At 42.9% G+C, this 23,823-nt stretch overlaps 1 protein-coding gene and 1 non-coding gene across 2 annotated transcripts in view; one reads left to right on the forward strand and one right to left on the reverse strand.

Moving 5' to 3' along the window:
- The window catches only part of Prkca (protein kinase C alpha), a 371,818-nt gene extending 357,917 nt beyond the window's left edge, over window positions 1-13,901 (reverse strand). The window contains 3 exon segments of the mRNA XM_048367133.1: window positions 10,089-10,120; window positions 13,582-13,739; window positions 13,741-13,901. Coding sequence (XP_048223090.1) covers window positions 10,089-10,120; window positions 13,582-13,739; window positions 13,741-13,755 — 205 coding nt within the window. The 5' untranslated portion in view covers window positions 13,756-13,901.
- Window positions 4,393-4,497, forward strand: LOC125366623. Its single transcript, XR_007213915.1, has one exon. It is a non-coding gene; the product is annotated as a small nucleolar RNA U13 (small nucleolar RNA).
- Window positions 13,902-23,823: the final 9,922 nt, after the last annotated feature.

The raw sequence follows: 23,823 nt of genomic DNA on the forward strand, positions 1-23,823 counted from the left end.
GAGCTCCTCTGCAGGGTCTGTCTGGAATGATATATAGGAGGTCCTCTACCCAGCATTATCTCCTACTGTTAGGTAGCCCCTAAATGCCACCAAATAGAATCACTCTTCACCATTCAAGGTCTCCACAATAAAGCAGAACAAACAGGAAATTGTGAGAGGCAGTAGAGCTATCAGGGTTTAATATTCTGGCAAACTGGACCGGAGTTTGCATCCCAGTCTATCATTCTCTAACTTGGTAGCCAAAGACAAGTCCCTAAACCTCCCAGTGCCTATTTCCTCATCTGTAACATAGGAACTCTACTTACCTCTTCAGAACCGTTGAAGCTAACTGAGGATCAAATGCATTAATTAAAGGCGCTTCAAACAGTGCCTAACAGAGAGTACTACATGGGTGTTGGTTATTGTGCTTCAAATACAATTAAACCCTACTCTGTAAGACTTGAACACCACCAAATATGAGTTATTATGCAGTGTGTGTGTGTGTGTGTGTGTGTGTGTGTGTGTGTATGTGTGCTGGGATACTATTTAGCAGAATGTGCATAGTATATGTGAGGCCCTGAGTTTCATCCTTTGCACAGGAAAACTAAAAAGTCATAATTTCTCCAAGAGGATAATTAATTCAATTTCTAACAGAATTTTGTTCTCAGATTTCAGCTATGAGCTCGATTCCCCTCCTATTTAGCTCTTCATTCAACTTTGCCTAAGTCAGATCTAAACTGTTTTTAACATATCTCATAGTTCCACCCCAAATTAGTTACTTCCTAAGCTGTCATTAGAGTTGCCCCAGACAAATGAGCTGGATCTTATATCCCTCAAAATATCACAAATAGAAATATATAGATCTTGGGTGGGGGGCAGGAGGCAGGAAGAGAAAGTGATGGCAGGAAAGATGAACTGCCCTTTTGCTAATCTTACTTTATAGGCATGCTCTTAAATAATTCTGACCTTGTGCTGACAATCAAATCATTTGCCTTTATTCCATTCTTGATAGAAAACTATTTCCAGAAATCATTTCCCTACTTTGTACAATTTAATAGAGGTTTTTTAAAATTGATTTTTAGCAATTTTGACTAGATTTGACTATTAATACTATGCCATCCTGTTCATGCCTTTGGTTAAAATCTAACACAAGGCTTCACAGTTCAGTGGAAAACAAGCTTTGAAATACAGGGTTTGCCATGGAAATTCTGAGACACAGATGAGGACAGTAAAGGCTTAGTAATTTCTGGTCACCAAGAAATGTTCAGTGTTTCCCCTAATGGCTTCATTTTTTCCTCTCCTAGTAGAAACCCAAACTTCTGAAGTGTGTACATGGGGGTAAGGCAGAGGTTTCCACTTGGCTCTGAAGAACATTTGCTACAAAACCGTTAAAGCCTGAACCCAAAAGTTCCATCCCCTCCAGCCTAGTGAAATTCAACTGTCTCCTTCCTAAAACAAAGATGAGTCCCCATAGTTTAAGGGGTGCTTTTGGAATGGGAGCTCATGAAGCTTTTCTTTCCTTCCAATGGAATAAAAACCTTTAAAGGAATTATAATTCAATTAGGACACTTCTACTCCAGTACTGGCCACCATTCTCATCCCCAGTTTATCATATAAAATCTTGTCAGGTACAAGTTTTACAATAACAGAATTTCTGGGTATAGTGGCTCAAGCCTGTGGTCTTAGCTACTTGGGAGATGGAGCTCTGGAGGATCACAGACCAAGGCCAGCTTGGCAGGGGAGGTGGGGAAACTCCATGAGATTCCATCAACCAGTGGATAGGTGCAATGGCACCTCAGCGACAGGCAAAGTACAAATAGGTGGAACACCATCCAGGCCAGCTGGGAGCATAACGTGAAATCTTTATTGAAAAACAATCAATGCAAAAAGGACTAAGCACATAGCTCAACTGGTAGAGTGCCTAGCAAGGGCAAGGCTCTGATGTCAAACCTCTGAAAAACAACAACACAATAATAACAACAATAAAAGAATCAGTAAAGTTGATTTGCTTCTCCCCCTAGAGCATGACAATTTGGCTCCAACTGTTAACAATCTCAAAGTAAAATAAACCATCTAAACGACTGTACTAAACACATGTACTAGCAACTGGTTTGAATATTTCACCCTGTACTCATGACATCTCCTTCTTGCTACAGCCCACAGTGTGTTCCTGTTTATTTGTGGCAGTAAGATTCATTCCTGATGCCTGGAGACTTTTCTAAAGATAGAAACAAGGAACCTAAGTGGCCTATTCCCACTGTATTCATTTATAGGTTCATCATTACACAAGATTTATAGAATACAATTTGAAACTTTCTGATATCTCTTTTAGCTTTAGTGAATACCATTTAAAAAAACATCTAAAAATCTATTCTAGTTGCCATAATTCTAGACTATAAACTAATTGGAAGGAGGAAGAATAGTGCTTGAGCAGAAGTTACAGTTTTGCTGGTTATGGCATCCATATCATATTTGTTGCAATATTTACACAATCACATACTCAACAAATATTTATATAGTGGCTATGGGGTCCAAAAACTGCACTAAACTCTGGGGACACAAAAAGAAAGAAGGCTAGTTCTTTGCAATTGGGCCGGCAGGGGAAACATTGAAGTAAAGAGGTCATGGCTGGAAGGTATTAGGATAGGAAGCATGTCCCAAATGGCAGGAAGCTCAGGAAAGGCATGGGCTAAACTAGGGGGTAAGACTTGCACATGAATCAGGTGTCACTTGCAAATGGCTTAAGGAAAATGAAGGAAACATTCCTAGTCTACCAAAACTGAAAATAGCCAGAGAACTATAAGAAGGAAAGTCTCCTTAGGTAAACCTGAAGAAACAGAACAGGAGGCAGGAGCTTGTGAATGTCCCATTAAGGAGTTGAAATTAATTCATCAGGATGGGCAACTCTGAACTTAATAATACTTTACAAAGAGACTGCTCTGATTCTGTGTGAAGGAAAGCATACCCACAAGCTAAAAGAGTTATGATGTCTACAAATGTAAACTCAAATAGTAATATCTAGAAGAGAGAAATGCTCATTAGAGGGCAGGAAATCCCTTCATCATGAAGATAGAGAAAAGGAAACAAAGCTGAATGCTGGTGCTCACACATGTAATCCTAGATACATAGGAGGCTGAGATCTAAGGATAATAGTTCAAAGGCACCTGAGGCAAAAAAAAGTTCATGAGATTCTTTTCTCCAATTAACTAGGGGGGAAAAGCCACAAATGGAGGTGTGCCTCAAATAGAACACCCACATTGAGCAAAAAAGCCAAGTTGACTGCACAAAGCACTGAGTTCAAGCCCCAATCCTAGCAAAAGAAGTAATCATATATGTGAGATTTATCTACCAAAGAAAACTTTAAATAGGTTCCACTGGATGAATAACCACTGCACAGCCTGTAATCAGAATTTTTTTTCAGAATAAGTCCAGAGTACTGAATGGGAATATCTGACAATAGTACTAGACAAACAGCTATATGTGTAGGCGTGTGTGTGTATGTGTGTGTGTGTGTGTGTGTGTGTGTGTGTGTGTGTGTGTGTGTTCTGGAGCCTGAACTCAGGGCCTACACACTGTCCCTGAGCATTTTTGCTTAAGTAGGCAAAAACGGAGCCACAGTGAAGCCATAGCTCCACTTCTGGCTTTTCATTGGTGGCTGATTGAAGATAAGTCTCACAGATTTGCCTACTGGAGCTGGCTTCAAACCACAATGCTCATATCTTAGCCACCTGAGTAGTTAAGATTAAGAGCTACCAATGCCCAGCTTAAGTAGCTCTACTTTTAACATGCATTATTGCATTTATATGAGAAAGGGGACATTGAGAAGAAAACAAGTTGTACCTGCCCACTACCTCCACTCCACTTTTCTCTGAGCTTCAGACATTCTTGGCAATTTTTTTTTTTTTTTTTTTTTTTTTTTTTTGGCCAGTCCTGGGCCTTGGACTCAGGGCCTGAGCACTGTCCCTGGCTTCTTCCCGCTCAAGGCTAGCACTCTGCCACTTGAGCCACAGCGCCGCTTCTGGCCGTTTTCTGTATATGTGGTGCTGGGGAATCGAACCTAGGGCCTCGTGTATCCGAGGCAGGCACTCTTGCCACTAGGCTATATCCCCAGCCCGCATTCTTGGCAATTTTGAGACTAACACCATATTTTGGCCTGACATTTTTGCAAAGCCCTCAGGGTTTCAAGTTGTATCTACTCCAGCATGGATTTTGTCTTTTGGGAACTATGGCTCCAAAGGGATTATCTATAGTTAAAAGAACTCTTAATTTGGCAGTGGATAAACAATCAGAAATAAGGTACCAAATTCTAAATCCCTGCTTTGAAGATAGAAGATGATGGAAAATCCAGGCACTAACTTCAAACCCAGTGGACAACTAGGAGGTGGCGATCACTGAGACTTCAAAAGTGGTTGGATACTCTTCTGGTTCACAAGCATGATGACTGGGTGTCTTCATGGCATTGGGTGAGCAGTGCCTCCATCAAACATTTATATAGCCTGGAAAATTACCCATCCAATGCTTAGACAAATGGGTGCATGGGTGGATGGACAGAGAGACAGATGGACAGATAAAAGACACCTGGGAAGAATAAACACTCTGGCAATCCTCACGATTCTGCCCAACCTGTACCTCACCTGATGCCCACACTTCGTGACAGATAAGAACACTTAGACATCAGCTTCCTAAAAGAATATGAACCCGACTTCCATTGCCCTGTTTCTGTTTAAAGGTTGCCCTCACTTAAGTCAGTCTCATTTCCTTCCATTCACACTCAGGAGCAATCTTTTTCTTTTCTGCCTCCTCCCCCAAATATCAATTTTCATTTTCCTCTAAGAAAGCAAAATCTACCCTATTCACATGGTCTAATGGCAGCACCTACCCTAAAACGAGAAATGGAAACATGGGAGATTTTTGTTGTTGGTGGTGGTGGTGGTTGTTTTATTTGGGGGGGGTTCTTGTCTTTTAATAGGGGCAGAAGAGGTGGGGTGCAGAAATGAAGGGAGGAAAGGTGAAGAATACAGTCATGGTGTTCAGTATACCCTATGTGGAACATGAACTATGCAACTTGTCAGCAGGGATGGAAAAGGAAAACTGGGGGAAAAGTGAAGGAAAGGGTGACATCATCCAAAAAGAACTGTACTCATTACCTGACCTATGAAATGGCAACCCCCTCCACCACATAATACTTTAATAGTAACAATAAAATTATAGTTAAAAAATAAAATGTCACAAGCAAAGAAGAGAAGCTGTTTTTCTAGCCCTTCACTACTGAAAAATTCAGACCTTTAGGCTGGAATCACAGGTAAAAAATACATGTGATATGTTCTTAGCATAATAATGAAAAGATTCACAGCTGCCCTACAGTGTGATCACAGAAGCAGACAAATGGGAATTCATTCCCTGAAGACCCTTGCAGAATCCAGTGCAGGCCAGTCAGAGACACAGGCTCTAGGTGACAGTCGTTACTGGCAGGGCTTACTTAGGTTGCTTTCTTTTAGGGGTATCTTAACCAAAGAGCCTGGGCTAGTAGCTCATTTCAATTTGTGATGTTAAACCAAAGAGCAGGGCCAGAAAAAAGTAAGGAAAACATGGGGAGGAGAGCCAGATGTAACAAAGTATGCAAGTAACTGCTTGGCGCTTCAAATAAGCAGGTCACATTTTCAGAGGCTGATTCTACCACTGTAATTAGAGAAGCACATGGGTGTTGCTGACTCTGAGGAAGGAAAACAATCGAGTTGGCTCATTCCCTTTTCCAGTAGTAAAAGCAGCAGATAACTGTTTCAGCTCCACTGCCCCAGAGGACAGGAACATGTGAGCAGTAGGAGAGGGCAAGATGACCCATAATGACTGCTTTTGGAAGCAGCCTGTGTAGGACAGACATGACTGCCTGAAAAGCAGCCTTCTAGACCTAAGCTCAACTTTATCAATGTCTACAACACTCGAGTCTACTTCCCTTTCTGTGGAAAATAAATAAATAAATAAGTGGAGCAAGGATTCCAGCACTCTGCTAGTCTCAAAGAGATAAAATAGAGTACCTCAAGCAAAACCAACAGTAAGCAGAAATCAAAAGGCAAATCTGATCCATGTAACTAGAGTCATTTCAGAGCTACCAAGGGGCAAACTTGTTTATCTCTAAGGATCCTTAACAAAAATATTTTGTTATTTCTCTTTCTTGAAGGCCCTGGGTGTCATCATTTCAGGTAGTAAGTTCTTACAACAGGATCCTCCTCGATTATTTGCCTCGGTAATACCAGTTTTCAGGATTAGATACCTACATTCCAATATCAATAAGAATGGCACAGCACCCACTAAGGGAAAGTGGGAATAGCCCAATAAGCACTTCTCCAGAAAAGTTTCCTGCATTCATTTGTGTTGAATCAAAGGGAAGAATCAAGAAAGAATCTTAGTAATTCACCTGCCTATAAAATATAATGTTTTCTTAATTATACACATTACAAATTTGGTTCTAATGGTTAAGAATTAATTTATTATTTTCTTCTACTTCTTATTATTCTCTGGGAAAAATGCTGACAAACTTGTGAGCTAAAGCCACATCGCTTACTACATGAGCATGTGACTCATGTTTGGACAATATAGAAATAAGAAAGAAAAAGTGAGAGTGGAAGGGAGGAAGGGAGGGAGAAAAGACGGAAAAAGAATGAAAGGGGGAATAAGAGGGGAAGAGAAAGAAAAGATAAAAATTAGACTTGCTACAATATTGTCTACTGACCAAAGCAACATCCTATCTCAGTAGCTACAAAATTCTGCTTTGTCTGGTTGAGAAAACTCTGATATAGGAGAAATATAAAAAGTTTCAAACTTCAACTCCACGGGGTAGGGTAGTATGAATAGGAATGAGTGTAGTTCTGAATAACACTCTATTAAACAGAACCACAGAGAAAAATGAAGGAAACATTAAGAGAGAAATATAAATATTCTAAAATAATCAGATGTTAAGAGAAAGATTGATCTGAAGAAAGCAGTCAAAACAGAAAATACTGGATAACTGTATTATGGAATTTGAGCAGTTAAAGTATCCTTAATGAAGTTACAACAGATAATCAGATGTAATGGATTAGCATATGCCCATTAGGAGTCAAATACAGATGATACATGCCAAACAAAATGTAACAAGCAGACAGCATGTTACAAATAAACTGATTTTTATTATTTAAAGAAAGCTGAGGTTAAATCCTTCACCAAAGCAAAGAACAGTATAAAAACTTATACTCCCTTCTCTTATTTGTCCAGTTTGTAAGTCTTGAATTTTAAATATTAGGTAAAGTAAAGCAGTTCACAGAATAGATACAAATGACTATAAGTATATTTTTTTTATGTCCATCCTTACCAATAACCCAGGAGGTAGAAACTGAAATGAGAGGTCTTTTCTAGCTTTAGGTTGGCAAAAATGTAAGACTTACGGTGTTCAATATCCTCACTAGCAAAAATGTAGGGAAAGGAACAAACACAATCTCACATTAATACTGAAGATGTAAACTGGAACCCTTCAAGAGAGCAACTCCACAATGCTCATTAAAATTTTAAATGTAGATATAAACACTTCTCAAGATCTATGGTAGAAATACCTAGTGTCTGAGGATGCTCTCTGTGGTCATGTTTGTACTAGAACAAACTCAGTAACAATTGAAATGCCCATCAGTGGAAGTTTGGGTGAATTAACGGCCCCATAAACCACTAAATAGAATAAGAAAGAACTGATATTTTGACATGCAACTATACTAACTAAAAAAAAAAAAAGCAAATTCCAATGTGATGGAAAAATCTTCTCTCTTAAAAAAAACACCAAAGTATTTTGTAAATAATTGAAGAACTGGATTTTTTTGTTGTTGTTGTTATACTAGGATTTGAACTCAGGGGTTCTGATATCCTATACAGATACTCTACCACTTGAGCTATGCCTCCAACTTTTTTTTTTGACTCAGAGTCTTGCTAAGTTGCTCAGGCTAGGCTCAAACTTTCTATGGAAGCCCCAGGCTGGCCTTGAACTTGAGATCCTCTTGCCTCAGCATCCCGAGTGCTGGGATTACAAACATATGCCACCACACCCAGCTGAATGGATGTCTTGAACAGAAGTTATCCCTGGGAGTAGGAAGAGAAAAGGGAATACAGTTTCACTTTTAATTTTATACAGTTTCAAGTATTTTTGAATATCATTTCTTAAATATAATTTAAAAAGGGAGTTATGCTGATATGAGACTATTAACCTGTTCTCCGGACGAAGCCACAGTTCAGCCCCATAACCTACTACTGCGGCCTCTCTGTTTTTATCAACAAAACCTTCTCAGGTCAGTGGCTCTAAAAGAAAGCTACCCTACTGTAAATTATCTCATAAAATAAATGGTACAATAAAACCAATATGCCCATATTTTCCTGAGAAAGTAATATTTAAGTAAATTCAGTAAATATCTTTCTTGTAAGTTTCCACAAATGTCCAACTATGTATCATTGGCCCAGAGATTTACATCTTTCAACCTCCTAAATCATCTTAAATTCTCGGTCCAAATCTCACTTATAAACTTCAGGCCCATAACTATTTTTTAAGCTTTTGTTATTATAGAGGTGATATACAGAGGAGTTACAGTTACATAAGTCAGGTAATGAGTACATTTCTTTTTGGATTATGCATCCCTTCCCTCACTCTCCACCAGTTTTTTGCTCCAGGCCCAACGGCCTAAAAAGGAGAATATCTGCCTTTCATCTTTTACAGAGACTGGTGCGGCATGCCTTTCTTCTCACTTTTTAAAAGGAGTGTTCTTAGTCAGATGCCTATAATCCCAGCTACTCAGGAGGCTAAGATCTGAGGATCACAGTTGCAAACCAGCCCAGGTAGATAAATTTGAGAGACTCTTGTTTCCAATTAACCAGCCACAAGTAGGAAGTAGAGGAGTGGCTCAAGAGGTAGAGTGCCAGAGTTGAGTAGAAAAAGCCAAGCAACAGTAAAGGCTGAATTCAAGCCCCAGAACAAAAAATAAAATAAGAATAAATAAATAAATAAATAAATAAATAAATAAATAAATTGAATGTTCCTTATTTCCCAATGTAACTCTCAAAATTATTTATTCAACAAGGACTTTGGGTACACCCTGGAAGCAAGAAATGTAGCAGACTGGTGATCATCACCACAAAATGCCCCGACCCCATCTAACATATGTATGAGAAAAAGCCTCACCAATTTCAGGAATGTTTTAAAAGATAACCAGCTAACTAGAACAACTTCAGTTATAAAAGTACACACTGGCCCCTGCTCCTTTTCTCTAATGCACTTAATTTTAAACAGTGTTAAGATAATATTTTCCAGGCTAGAATGTACTTTCCACTTGCCCTAATAATAAACCTATGCCCAGATGGGGAATGTAACCAGAACTAAATAAACATACTATAGACAATGAGCAGAGGAGCAAAACAGTAACCTAATGAACCTGCGATGCCTTTGCAAACTATAAAATGTTTCTGTAGTTATACAAATAAACTGGGGAGTATAAAAAGTTAAGACACATGATGTCAAAAAAAACGCAACTACAGATCAGAGGAAAAGGAATGGATTTCCTTCTGGGTGTTATGGATATGTGATGTTGGATACTGAAGTGAAAGAAAAAGTGCATAACGCATCAGTACTGGAGCTGTCAGTCATTCTCACACAACTGGCATCACCTTAAAACATGCAAACTTTGTTCTGGCAGTAACCTAAGCAAAACCATACTAGCACGGATGGACAGCCTAAAAGAGATGAAAAAAAACAACAAAAATGAAGAGCTAGAAAGAAATGCCAAATGAATATAGAGTGATTCCATTTTCTTCTTAACACCCACACAAAGACGCCAATTTTTGACAAGAATGTTCTCGACAAAAGTAAAATTACAGGATAGGGTTTCCCCCCCTTTCTTTGAGAAAAAGGCAGTTCTGTATACAGATTACTAGGCAATGCATGTGAGTTTTGTAAAGGCCTAAATTTACACACCTCATATTTAGAAAATGTTATCTAAACAGCACATGTTGTAGATCACAAAGAAAGGATGACTAGAAATACTCCTGTTGGTTACACTTGTGTCATGAGGTATGTGAAAATGAAGCCCATGGAGGCAGCTTACCTTGGCACTGGAAGCCTTGTTTCCCAAACCCCCTGGAAAACAGAAACAAGAACAAACATCTTAGCATATTTTGTGTTGATAAGACATTGAAAGCAAATCATATGACCAAGCATTTTACAGTGTTAAAGGTTTTCAACATGAAATCCAATGGCTTCACAGGAAAGCTATCCCTAAGTATTTTGTTAGATTACAGTGCTAATTCAACTTTGAAAAAGTATCTTGTCCATCATGGACCACTTAACTATTACAACACACTAACCTTCTAATTTTTTTTACATTGCTATTGATACTTAAACCCAAAATAAGAATATGACTGCATATTCAAAGTTGTTGGCTATAATACTGAAATGAAGAGCTTATAGGTTTTTAGTTTTTTAAACTAAGGCAATAGTATAATTTTGTTCCTAAAAAGTGAATTTTTTGTCTTTCTAATGATAACTAAAACGTGGCTTGCTATAGTGGCTCACACCTGTAATTCCAGCTACCCAGGAAGCCGAGATCTGAGGATTGAGGTTGGAAGACAACCCAGACAGGAAAGTCTGTGATACTCTTATATCCAGTTAACCAACAAAAAGCTGGAAGTGGAGATGTAATTCAAGTAGTAGAGCACTAAACCAATTGTGTGCACATGCGCACACACACACTTACAAACACACACAAAATTAAATGACTAAAAATTACATGTCTAAAACACATTATATGAGCCGGGCATCAGTGGCTCACACCTGTAATCTTAGCTACTCAAGAGGTTTCAATTGAGTATGACAGTTCAAAGCCAGCCCCAGCCAAAGCAGAAAAGTCCGTAAGACTCTTATCTCCAGTTAACCACCAGAAACAGGAAGTGCACTGTGACTCAAGTGGTAGAACACTAGTCTGGAGGTGAAGAGCTCCGGGAGAGCATCAGGGCCCAGAGTTCAAGCCCCAAGATCTACAAAAAAGAATTATATGTCTCTAAAAACTGCCAAATAGTAATATTTTAACATTTAATTTTGGCATAAGGAGTCAGATTTTATGAAATATCCTTGCTGTTTGCATTTGTGATTATCAGGATCTAATTTTTACTGAGACCCAATAGCATCTGAAGTGCATACAGAGGCTATTTTGTTCTTGTAAATGGCTTTACAGAGCTTACTCCATAGGCAGAAAACCTTGATGTGGATATTCTATTGCAAACATTGTTCCACCAGAATGAACTGCATTAAAATTTTCTCTGGTTGTCATAACTCTTGCTTTACATACCATTTGAAATTTGCAAAGCACTTCAAATACTATCACTTAGAGTTGTTTTACTTTCCCCCCTCCCCCCAAAATCTAGACTTAAATCTAAATATTTAGCTTTAAAGTGTCATTGCTGAAACACTGAAACAAAACTGTAAATCAAGAACTCATAGAAGCAATACTGAAAGAAAAATGAAACTGCAAGTCTATATTATTGGTGGAGAAACCCTGGGAACTGTGAAGCATTGGCTTTAATATTAAAGGGAGCAGAGCTATGGGGGCTGCTCAGTGAGGAGGGAGAGATGAAACCTCTATCTTCCTCTTTACTCTACACCTGCTGCGGGCCTCCTCTGTTTGTCAGGGCAAACATAGTGGCCAAGCATTAGTCAGCCTGGGCAACACTACATGCCCTGTTTCTAACTTTCCTACTGCAGGAAAAAGCAATCAGAAGTCAGTCTCCTGGCTGACAGGGGAGGCTGAAGACCTCTCCTTGGCAAAATGCAATATCCTCTTTGCATTGATGCTCAAAAGAAAAAAATCTCATTTTAAATAGCCTTATCTACAATTACCTGCCCACTCCTTGAGCACAATGGCTTCAAATGCTGACTGCACAGTGGAAATCACTCCTAGAGGGAGTTGGACTTTTCATAAAAGTGTGCTTTTGAATGGGAAAGGAAAAAATAAGCACTTTCTTAGTACTGAGTTCCCGGGACTCTATGTTGGAGATGCCTTTCTCCAGATGGGATAGATCAGACAGAACTCTCCATCCTTTTTTCAGCCAAAATACACGTGCCACATCGCTGTTGTCAGGGTACACTTTGCAGCACTGTCACCATCTGCGACTCCGCTGCCAGGGGAGTTAATTTTCCTACTGTCCAAAAAAAAAAAAAAAAAAAAAAGGCCATAGCTCGTCCTTTAAGGAGCTTCCTATTCCCACAAATAAGAGAAGGGACACGGTGCCCTAAGGGAAGGGGGGGCGGGGGGAGGATTCTGCTATGCAAACTAAGGACCCAGAGTTCCATTACTTTCAGATTTCTAAACTTTTTTCCTTTGGGGGAGGAGAAAGGGGTGGGGTCAGTGACCTTTACACAATTAGATGAAAGCTATGATTCTTTCACGGGCGGGAGGGCGGGGCGGGAGGCGAAGGTGAGAGAGAATTGTGCACGAACACAATTTCACCTAGTGTGTCAGGGTTCGCAGACCCCTTAAGTCTTTTCCAGCTACCAGTCCCCCACAAGCTCCTGGAGTTAACTATGCTGGCGTTCGCTGGAAATCACCTGAACTCTGGCACCATTTGCCATTACAGTATTTTTCTTAAATAAGCCCTCTGTCCTCATCAGCAGGGTTACAGGTCTAATCTCGTGTTGACAGGGTCTATTTTAAATGACTCCCTCTGCCCTTCTGCCATTTGCCTGCTCGGTTTTGGGTCCCCCTCCCCCATGACAATCTTTCAACAGTTTGCTGTCTCTCTCGCTCGCTCTCCTCTTCTCTTCTCTCTCTCTCTTCTCTTCTCTCTCTTCTCTCTCTCCTCCCCTCCCCTCTGTCTGTCTGTCTCTCTCTTTCCCGAGGCTCATACAGAAAAGAGAAAGTCTGCTTGCCCAGCAGATACAGCCTACAGTAGGCAGGGCCCCAAGGTTCCAGCGGCGTCCCAGCCCGATGAGAAACACAAACACTCCCCAGAACGCGCCCAGCCTGGCTCGCGGGCAACTTGGACGGCTCGCGGGCAGCGCCGCCGCCGCCGCCGCCGCTCCCCCGTTACTCCAGGGCGTGTTTCTCCAGGAAACTCTCAGATCCTCTGGGCTCTCCTCTTTTTCTTTCTCTTTTTGCCTACACCGGGGCTAAAGGATCCGCCACTGTATACACGGAGGGTGGGGGAGGGATGCGCGCCTGGAAAGGCAGGAAAAGGGGAGGTCCTGGCCCCGTGAAGGGACCCCATCATCCCCGGGGAGCCGGGCCAGCCCCCTCCGGCGGCTGGAGGGGGGGGGTGTGTGGCGGGGCGGCGACTTCCCGGGGAGTCCTGCCCGCGCGTGTGCCAGGGGCCCGGGCGGCCGGACGCGCGCGCCGCGTGTCATTCCGGGCAAGAGTTGGTTGGGTGACTCGCGCCGGCTCTCCAAGTTCTCCGAGTGAGTCAGCCTGGGAGTGGACGCGCCGGGACTGGAGGTGGGCTGGAGCCTCGGCCGTCGTGGCCCCCCACCCCCGGGGGGAGGGGGGCGAGGCGCGGGGCCGCCGGGGTCCCCGCCGGGCGGGAGGGCGCGCCCGGCCCGCGCGCACCTACCAGATGAAGTCGGTGCAGTGGCTGCAGAAGGTGGGCTGCTTGAAGAAGCGCGCGATGAATTTGTGGTCCTTCACCTCGTGCACGTTCTTCTGCCTCAGCGCCCCTTTGCGGGCGAAGCGGTTGGCCACGTCCTGAGACGCCGTGGAGTCGTTGGCGGGGGAAAACGTCAGCCATGGTCCCCCCCAACCACCTCTTGCCTCCGCCGGGGAGCAGCGGCCGGGGAGGGCCGGGGTGGGCGGGGGCGGGCGGGAGCGGAAGGGCCGCGGGGCCGCGGGCGACCCCCGGGCGACAGCCGCGGGCCGGTGGCCGAGGTGGCCGAGAGGAAGCGCACCCACGGCGGTGGCGGGAGCGGCGGCGGCCGGGGAGAGTCGGGTGGGCGCGGAGCGGAGCTGGAGCCGGAGCCGAGCCGGAGCCGCTCGCTTGCTCGCTCGCTCGCTCGCTAGCCTCACGCTCACTGACAGCCCGGCGCTAGCGCTTCCTACTCTGGGCGGCGAGGCGGCCCCGAGCGGCGCCGCCCACCGCGCATGCTCGGAGTGCGAGGGCGCGCGCGCTGGAGGGGCGAGGCGGCCGCGCGCGGCGCGGGGGCGCGTCCGGGGCGGGGGCGCGCGCGAGGCCAGCTGCCCGTGAGCGGAGCTGGGTTGCGGCCCGGCTGCGCTGCGCCGGGCTGGGCTGAGCAGCGCAGGTGGGTGGAATGAGGGTGCAGAGGACTCGGGGGCGGGGGGCGGGGTGGCCGATGCCCCAGCGCTTTTCGAAAGGAGCGAGAGTACGGCGCGGGCCAGCGTGAGTTTAGGAGCGGAGGAGGAAGCCGGCAGGGCGGGTCTGTCCTCCTCCAACGGCCTTTTTCTTTCCTCCCTTTTCCTCCCCTTCCTCCTTCCCGCTCTGCTCCCTCTTTTTTTTCCCCCCTCTCCTCTTCCGCTCCTCTGCTGGGCCTCCTCCTCTCCCCATCTTCCTCCTCCCTCTCCTGCCCTCTCCGGCTGTTAGCAGTTCACCTCCTCGCTCCACTCTCTCTCTCCTTCCAGGGATCCAAGTTCTGAGCCACGTGGGCTCACCCCAAAGGAGCCCCAGCCCCGGAATGAGACCCCTGGATCGCGCGTCCCAGGTGCTCTCCTCCTCCTCCTCCCCTTCCTCACGCTCAGCAGGTGGCCCCGTCCCGGGCTTCCGGGACTCACGGGTAATTGCAGGGCACGGTGGATGCCCACGTTTTATTAGCCCGCACCTGCCTGAGGTTTCACCTGGCTAAGGTGAGCACTAGGCGAGGATGGGCCAGTAATTTTTCAGCCTTAGGCCTTCCCCACTTGGTGCAGGCGGCTGGAGAAGGAGCGATCCTGAATGTCTTTAACTTCCTGCCCACCTTCGATCTTTGACCTACACATGGCGTGTTGATTAGAGATCCAGTTTGTAGGTCAGGTACTATCGCCACCACGCAGGGTACTTATTGGACTCCTCCTAGTTATTTATCTCAGTATTCTTTGGCCATCAGAGCTCCGGTGTTGATGATCCGGCTTTCTTGATTTTACAAGTCCAGGACCTTAATTTAGAAATCATGTTGCGTCCTCCAGCTAATTGCTGCAAGGCTGGCAGGTGCAGAGTGCAGCCAGAACATTTGTAAATTACCAAGTAAAACGGCCTGTGACAGAGTAAGCTGGCAGTGGATAGCAAGGGACTCGCTGAGGATGGACAAACTAATCACTTGCTGAATATTTATTAGATCTGCCTCCAGGATTCTAAGCGACCAGGGAAGGGAAACTGCCATCCTCCCCGCTTTTATTATTGTCTTTATTTTATTGCCAGGTTGACCAAGTTCACAAAACAATGTCATGAACTAAAGACACCAAGAAAGAGAACACAGAATACCTGTTTAATCTCAAGAATTTTTTTAAAAGAAGACTTCTCTAAGATACTTAGATTTCTATTTGAACTATATAAACCACGTAGGGCTATTTTTTTTTAAAGGATTGGGAGCATAAGCTATGGATTGCCCATTCCTGGACCCTGCACTTGATTGACCCATTTACAATCTCTTAGGGCAATAGTGTTGGTGCTTTAAGAGATTGCACCTGGGCTGGGAATGTGGCTTAGCAGTAGAATGCTAGCCTAGCAATCATGAAGTCCCTGGGTTCCTCAGTTCTACAGAAACAGAAAAGGCCGGAAGTGGTGCTGTGGCTCAAGTGGGACAGTGCTAGCCTTGAGCAAAAGAAGCTAAGGGACAACGCCCAGGCCCTGAGTTCAAGGCCCAGTACTGGGAAGAAAAACAAAAACAAAGCGATTGCAGCTGCTTGATAATATTCTAACTGCTCAGAAATTTCATCACTCACTGTGGTCCTTCCAGGCCAACTGGGAAAAAAGGGAAGAGATGGGAGAGCAAAGAATGCTGGAGAGCAAGGCATGCTGGAAAGATAGATCGATTTCTTAAAAACACAATAGGCATCTAGAGTGCTGTTTATTACTTAATAACTGTGGTTCAAATGAAGTAAAATGGTGGAAATACAACTTTTCCCTTTGAGTCTTCTTTACCTGAAATAGAGGTCCCTGCACATTTTAGGAAGACAAGTTCTATCTGATCCCTTAAGGCACTGATTGGAGAGATGGGGGAGAGAGACTAGGCAGGAATACTGATGAATGAGTCCCTGAGCAAGCAGGGAATACAAGAACCAGACTGGTAGGACATCAGCCTGCTCTCTCCAGTGGAGTGAAGGGATTGTTCCTAGCTATGAGAAGGTCTATGAGAAGCTATGAGAAGCTATGAGAAGCTATGAGAGGTTGTGGCTTTGCCTCCCTGCTTCAGATATAACTGTTCCTGGGTGGGATGGAGAGAAATAGCTGAGTTGGTTGATGGATAGTTGGGTTGGGCATGAATACATCCATCACCCACCTCTAAGCTCACTGAGTAAGGAGGGAGGGGTATACCCTGGAGTAGGGGATTGTCAGTTGCCAAGGACTGATGGGAATGGTGGACCACTCTTCATTCATGGAGCCTACCTGAGAAGTCCCATGGTGGCAAAGATTAAGGAGGTACGAATCTCTGGGGTTGGGGAAGTCCTGAACATTAGTAATTTTTGAGTCTGTTGTTTCATGGGGAAGGTACAGGATATGAACAGGGAGTGGAGGACTGAACACAGAATTCATCAGAATCCAGGCTGTAGCACCTACATTTGAAGAGTAAGTTTGTGGTTCTTTAGAGAAGTGTCACTTAGACCAAAGGGACCTCCAGAGGCTTGGGGGATAGCATCAAAGTTGAGACACCAAACTAATTATTTAGAGCCCACATAGTTCGCTTAAGATGAATAATCTTGAAGATAAAACTTGTCTTATACAACTAGTTTATTTTCAGATAGACCAGGCCATTTTCAACTTGATATCTGATTCTCAGGTATATAGTATCTAAGATGGTTTTAAAGACATCTTTCTATGAATTAAAGTCAAAGTTTTGGGAAACTACTCCAATGTGTAATTAACCAGGCAGCAGATAGTTACACTCAAAGTGACTGGTAGATCTTGAAATAAATAGACTTGAGAAACAGGGGCCATTGTTGACTGAGCTTAAACAGCAGGATAATACTTCATAGGACTTGGTGAGCCAGAAGCCACAGTCAGAGATGAATGAGTTTCAGGTCTCCAGGTACAGTCACACAAGTTGTTCACAGCAAAAGAATGCCCAGTTAGGATACTGAAAGAAGCTAAAAATCTATGTCACTCTTCAACAAGCCATGCACTCTTGTCCTTCCCCGAGAGGCACCATTTTCAAATTCACAAAAGGTACCTTAATAAACACAGTTGGTTCTAGTCTGTGACATCTTTCTAGAAAGCGCTTCTGCAGACAGTCTCCCTGGGGTTTGAGGTCTGCCTTCTAGGCAAGCCATTCTTCCAGGAGTTTCTCGTCCTTTGTCTCATGCATCACTAGCCACCCAGTGGCTCAACGTGGAAAACTCAGGCATCATCTGATTTTTCCCTTTATCTTCCTCCCTCATGCATTCATGCTTGCTCCACAACCTGGACAGATCCCACATCTGCCATGGCTTCCACTCTCACCAGTGCTTTCCCGGGCCACTGCAGAACTACTTCATTGGGTCACTGCTCCTGTTCTTGCCCCCTTTCTCCAAATCACTACCTTTGTAAAATATACCTGCTTAAATCCACTTCATATCTTGAATAAATGCAAAGGCATGCCTTATATAGGAGGAAACACTGCAATGTTACTTTTCCTTAAACTGTACATGTAACATGGCCTGATAAAAATGGATTTTTTTTTATTGTGGTAGCGTGGTTTGACTCCCAAGAGTTTGCTTCAGTGGCCAATGTTGAAAGGAAATGGGACCTTTAAGAGGTATGGCTTAGTGGAAGGTAAAGACAAAGTCATAGGGTACTACCCAGTGATCACCTGCACTCCTGCATCAGTACTGAGAAAGTTGTTCCCAACCAAGGCCATCCCGGTGTGTAGCCCCTTCACACATGATGGTTTCCCTTTTCCTTTTCCACCTGACTCATCAAGAAGACCCTCACCAGAAGCTGAACAGATGGAATCTGACCTTGGATTTTCAACATCCAAAAATGTAGGGCAAATAAACCAGTTTTCTTTATAAATATTTTGACCTCTGGTATTTTTTTTTTCAACAGCTACTTAAAACAGACTAAGAGTAGGCTAAAAATTCAAAAGTACAAATGAAAAAAAAACAAACCACAAAGGGCTAAATATCCTACCAGATGTGAATCAAGAATTAAAAGCATAACAAGCCTAGTAGAAAGATAAACTGAATTTGGTAGCATATGTCAAATGCCAGAACTGAGGAGGTTGAGGCAAGGGGAAAGAAAGAGAGAGAGAGGAAGGGAGGGAGGGAAGGAGGGGAAGGGAGGGAAGAAAGAGGAGGGAGGGAGGGAGGGAGAGAGGGAGAGAAGGAAAGAAAGAAAAAGGGAGGGAGGGAGAAAGAGTGAGAAAAGAGAAGGGAAGGAACGAAAAGAAGAGAAAGAAAGAAAGAAATCCAAACTAGATTTCAGGGCCAGGAATGTGGCTTACTGGTAGGGTGCTTGGCTAGCATGCATGAAGCCCTGGGTTCAATTCCTCAGCACCACATATGTAGAAAAAGCCGGGAGTGGTGCTGTGGCTCAAGTGGTGGTAGTCTTGAGCAAAACAACCACAGAGACAGTGCCCAGGCCCTGAATTCAAGCCCCAGGATTGGCAAAACAAAGCAAGCAAAAAACTCCACAAAACTAGCTTTCAGAAGAGGAAATACAAGTAGTACTTAAAGTAAGATCCTCAACCTGACTCATAATAAGATAAATGTAGAAAGCATACTAAATCCTATTGTGATTAAAAGTGGGTGGGGCACACTGTTTCACTGCAGGAACAAGAAAACAGTTTCATGTGTCATTGGTGAGACTGAAAATTGTCACAGACATAACAATTTGGCAGCTAACTACTGGAATTTAAAATGTATCAAACACTGACATAGTAGACTTCTTGAATGTATCCTAAATGAAAATCTGAACATGGACAGAAAGATGTACGTATAGGCCAAATTGATTTTAATGACAAATAATTGCTAAATGTCTAGTCATAGAGACTAGCTAGACCAATTATGATACATTCATATGCTAGAATCATCTCAGCTATTTTCAAAATGGGATCAATTACATAAAGTGAGATAGAAATATCTTCCACATATGTGAGTGAAAAAGCAAAATGCAGATGTGTGTATGTGAAAGCCTTATTTAAAAAACAACCACCACCACCTATATGGGGAGGAATGTATATCAGTAGTTGATCATATACCTAACATGTACAAGGCCCCAGGCTCAATTCTCAGACATAAAGAAACGAGAAGCAAAGAAAAGGCAGAGGGATAAGGAAGTGTGTACCCCCTTTCTGGAGTTATACATTATATTAAAATCTGGGGGATGGTAACACAGCTTTTCAGTAGAGTGCATGTGTGGGAGGCCCTAATTCAATCCCTATCATCCCCTCCCTACCCCCAAATCAGAAAATTCACATTGCATAAAGAATACTGGTTGCCCAGGGAGTACAAGTGAGTGATTGGGAAAAAGTAATGGAGGATGATTTATGTCCTGTGTGGTTGTATCTTTGAAAATGTGTGTCTAGTGTCAGAGAATGTGTGTGTGTGTGTGTGTGTGTATGAAGTCTTCAAAAACCAAAGACTGTAGAACTCTATTAGACATATTATATTGAAAGAAGTCTATAGTATGCCAATAAGTGAAAGAATTCAGAAGTAAGACATTCTTTCCATCCCCCTCTCTGATAAGCATGGTGTGTGCATGTACTTTGCATATCAAAGATCTGACCACCGTCGTCCTGCGGTGGCCACTTGCACATTATGTCCAATGAGCTTCATACAGATAAATGGGTAGCATGAAATAATACCCTTCCGTGGAGCAATTTCACAATGTTCTGCAGTGGCGACCTCCTGGTTGCTTACAATGCATGCATAATATTATCTGGCATTCTCTACCATCTGCAATTGTGTCTGTGGTTAGCCTAGCCTCAGGACCAGAATAAGAACACCCCCCAAAAGCCCTAGAACCCATTTGAATGCCATTCAAATGTCTATAGAAACAATTCTAACAAGTAAAAAGAATTTTTAAAAAGTCTGCAGAAGCATGGCTTATTTAATAAATAACAAATGAGCATTTTATAGCCCACCCAGGCATTGTTATAGATAGGTACTGGAGATGAAGGGTGATCAGAGTAGTTTCCATGGGTAATCAGGGGATGGCAGGGTCAAAGCTGATAGGGAAGGCATTTAAGGTGGAAAGGAAAGAGAGAGATCGGTATTGAAGATGCCAGAATGTGGTTGCCAAAAGCAGAGTAGGGTGGCCAGTGAGCACAAAATAAATCTTAATAGGAAAATAAAAGCATGTTTGTATGAAACTGGGAATGACTATAGAAGGGAAAAGAGCACTGAATAGATATGTTAAATAGTTAAGCGTGGTTGATGTGAGTCAGAGAGGAAGAAAGTTTTCTTTCTACCTTACTAAGGCTCAGGAATTGGATGGAAGCCTCTGAATTAAACTAACACAAGGCTGATACCTTGAGAAAAGACACTTTTTTTCATGTGTACATGTAAAAGTACATAAAACAAATTGATTCATAGAAGTAGGTAGAACTTGGATGTTGTTTTAGTGGTACAGATTTTTTTTGGTTTGGTTTGGTTTGGTTTTTTGATTGTTTTGTTTTTGTTTTTTGCCAGTCCTGGGGCTTGAACTCAGAGCCTGGGCACTGTCCCTGAGCTTCTTTTTGCTCAAGGCTAGCACTCGACCACTTGAGCCACAGTGCCACTTCCAGCTTTTTCTGTTTTTTTGTGGTGCTAAGGAATGGACCCAGGGCTTCATGCATGCTAGACAAGCTCTCTACCACTAGGCCACATTCCCAGCCCAGTACAGGGGTTTTGAACTCAAGTTTTCACTTTTGTGATGCGAGTGCTCTGCTACTTGAGCCACACTCCATCCCTTTTTGCTTTTAGTTATTTTTCAGATAAATTCTCCCCCCTCCCAAAGATGTCCTCAGATCCTCCATCCTATGTCTACCATGTAGCTGGGATTATAGGCTCTACTATGCTGAGCCACAGCTTCACAGGCTACTCTCTTTTTTTTTTTTTTTGCCAGTCCTGGGGCTTTTTGTTTGTTTTGTTTTTGTTTTTGCCAGTCCTGGGACTTGGACTCAGGGCCTGAGCACTGTCCCTGGCTTCTTTTTGCTCAAGGCTAGCACTCTACCACTTGAGCCACAGTTCCACTTGTGGCTTTTTCTATACGTGTGGTGCTGAGGAGGAATCGAACCCAGGGCTTCATGTATATGAGGTGAGCACTCTACCACTAGGCCACATTCCCGGCCCCACAAGCTACTACTCTTAAGAAAAGGAAATAGTTCCCTAGTCAAGCATGGTGACTCAAGACTGTAATCTTAGCTCCATGGAGGCAGAGACCAAGAAACCGCAATTTGAGGCTAGCCTGGGCATAAAACTTCCTGAAACTCCATCTCAACATGTCTGAGTGTGGTGGGGCTAGCTTGTTATCAAAGAAAGAAAGAAAGAAAGAAAGAAAGAAAGAAAGAAAGAAAGAAAGAAAGAAAGAAAGAAAGAAAGAAAGAAAGAAAGAAAGAAAGAAAGAAAGAAAGAAAGAAAGAAAGAAAGAAAGAAAGAAAGAAAGAAAGAAAGAAAGAAAGAAAGAAGAAAGAAAGAAAGAAAGAAAGAAAGAAAGAAAGAAAGAAAGAAAGAAAGAAAGAAAGAAAGAAAGAAAGAGAAAAGCAGAAATGGATTCTTTGGAAGGGTGATAGAAGACAGGATAAGCTGGTCTTGGGTAAGTCTTTGTAGGCCATCTCTTATCCCAGTGCTGACTGATCTCCAGTGATAAGAACCATCTTTCCTGGTCCTGTAACTCCTGTGCCGGGGATTTAGGGTAGCAGAGTTCTTTAGAGAGCACCTGCTTTCAGACAGATAAGGGAAATTCAGAAGAAGGAAAAAAAAATCCTCTTCCCACATCTGTTGACTCTTACACGCCTTCAGCTTAAAATAATTTTTATGCTGTCTATAGTTTGAAATCTGTAGCAGAGCAACTGTCAAAAAAGGGCCCAACCCCAACAAGCACTCACAGGGAAAGTCACCTGGGGTGTCACAGCCCCGACTGCATTCCCTTCTGTTAGAGCCTCACCGAAGTGGCCTCCCTGAGGCCGGAAGTCAGCTAGCTAGCTGTCCCCAGTGAGGGGCGGCCTGCCCGGCTCCCAACGCAGCATCGTTCCTTCTCCAGTGATATCCCGGAGCTATCCAGATGGCAAACTAAATTAAACCTACCATGTCTGTATTTGGGAGGTAAATTTGCAAACAAAACATGTCTACTTGTGTTTAAGAGACATTGGCAGATTAGGTTTTTAGCAGATTAAATTTCTGACTCGAATTTAAAATGGGGAACTGAATTTAAACGGATATTTTAAGTTGGGGCGGTACAGATACCATGAATATTATTAAAACACATCAGTTCACTAGCATTATAAGTTAAAGTCCTTAGATTTAGGAAATCTAAGAAAGAGAGACAGAGCGAGAGAATATATTTGTTTTTATATGGCCTTTTGAAGCCATATCTGACAGTAATTAAAAGACATAAAAATGTTTCTGTCCAATAGCAGTTTAACTTTGAACTGCTTTCCTTTTATTTGCGATCTTCCACTTAGAATTATTTTATTGCTCTGGGTGTAGTTCAGTGGTAAAGCAATTGCCTAGCATATGCCAGACCCTGGGATCTAGTCTCAGTACTGCTAAGAAAAATAAAACAGAATAATTTTTATTTCAAATGCCACTAATGTAAGCTTTACCAAAGGCTCTTTTGGGGAGGTGGGGGAGTGATATAGAGTATCTCTATTATAGCCAGGCTGGCCTCAGACTTCTGATCCTCTTGCCTCAACTTCCTGATTGCTGAGATTATAGACATGTGCCACCATGCCCAGCTGTCATCAGTTTAAAAAAAATTAGCATGACTTAATTGTATATATTAGTGGGGCTCAATGTGATATCCCCACGTGTACACACAACATGCATGGATCAAATCCAATCTCTCTTTATCCACCCTCCTCTTCTTCCTCTCTTCCCAACCTCTCATTACTACCATTTTACATTCAGGCCAACTGGTTTGTAGCTTCTTCCTATGACAAAGAACATGCAGTTCTTGTCTGTGTCTGGCTTATTTTACTTAACATAATGTTCTCTGGCTCTATCCATTTTGCAGTGGATGACAAGATTTTATTTTTCTTTGTGGCTAAGTTTGAAGTCTTAACAAGGAAATCTTTGCCAGACAATTGAAGGTTTATTGTTGTTTGTTATTATTGTGCTCAAACATCTCTAAAGTGATTTATAAGTAGAATACAATTTGCAAACTGAACCGTAAGACTTAAGGAAGCAATATGTTTTAAATCTTTAATTCAAGCTTTCAATCTCACGCTCTCTCTCTCTCTCTCTCTCTCTCTCTCTCTCTCTCTCACACACACACACACACACACACACACACACACACAGTCTTGCTATTAAACTCACCTGGCTAGAACTTACAGACCTACACTGGTCTCAAATTCATGCTACTACTGCCTCAGAATTCCAAATTCTGAGATGGCAGACATGCACTGTCAAACCAGATTAAATGCTTCTCTTGCAAAACAAAACCATGAGAAAAATAACACTCAGGGACATTAAAATCCACATGAACAGTTTCCTATAATTTTGTCCTATAATTATGCCAGTATATGCATTT

The sequence above is a fragment of the Perognathus longimembris genome, chromosome 17 (genome assembly GCF_023159225.1).
Source record: "Perognathus longimembris pacificus isolate PPM17 chromosome 17, ASM2315922v1, whole genome shotgun sequence".
Taxonomy (NCBI): Eukaryota; Metazoa; Chordata; class Mammalia; order Rodentia; family Heteromyidae; genus Perognathus; species Perognathus longimembris.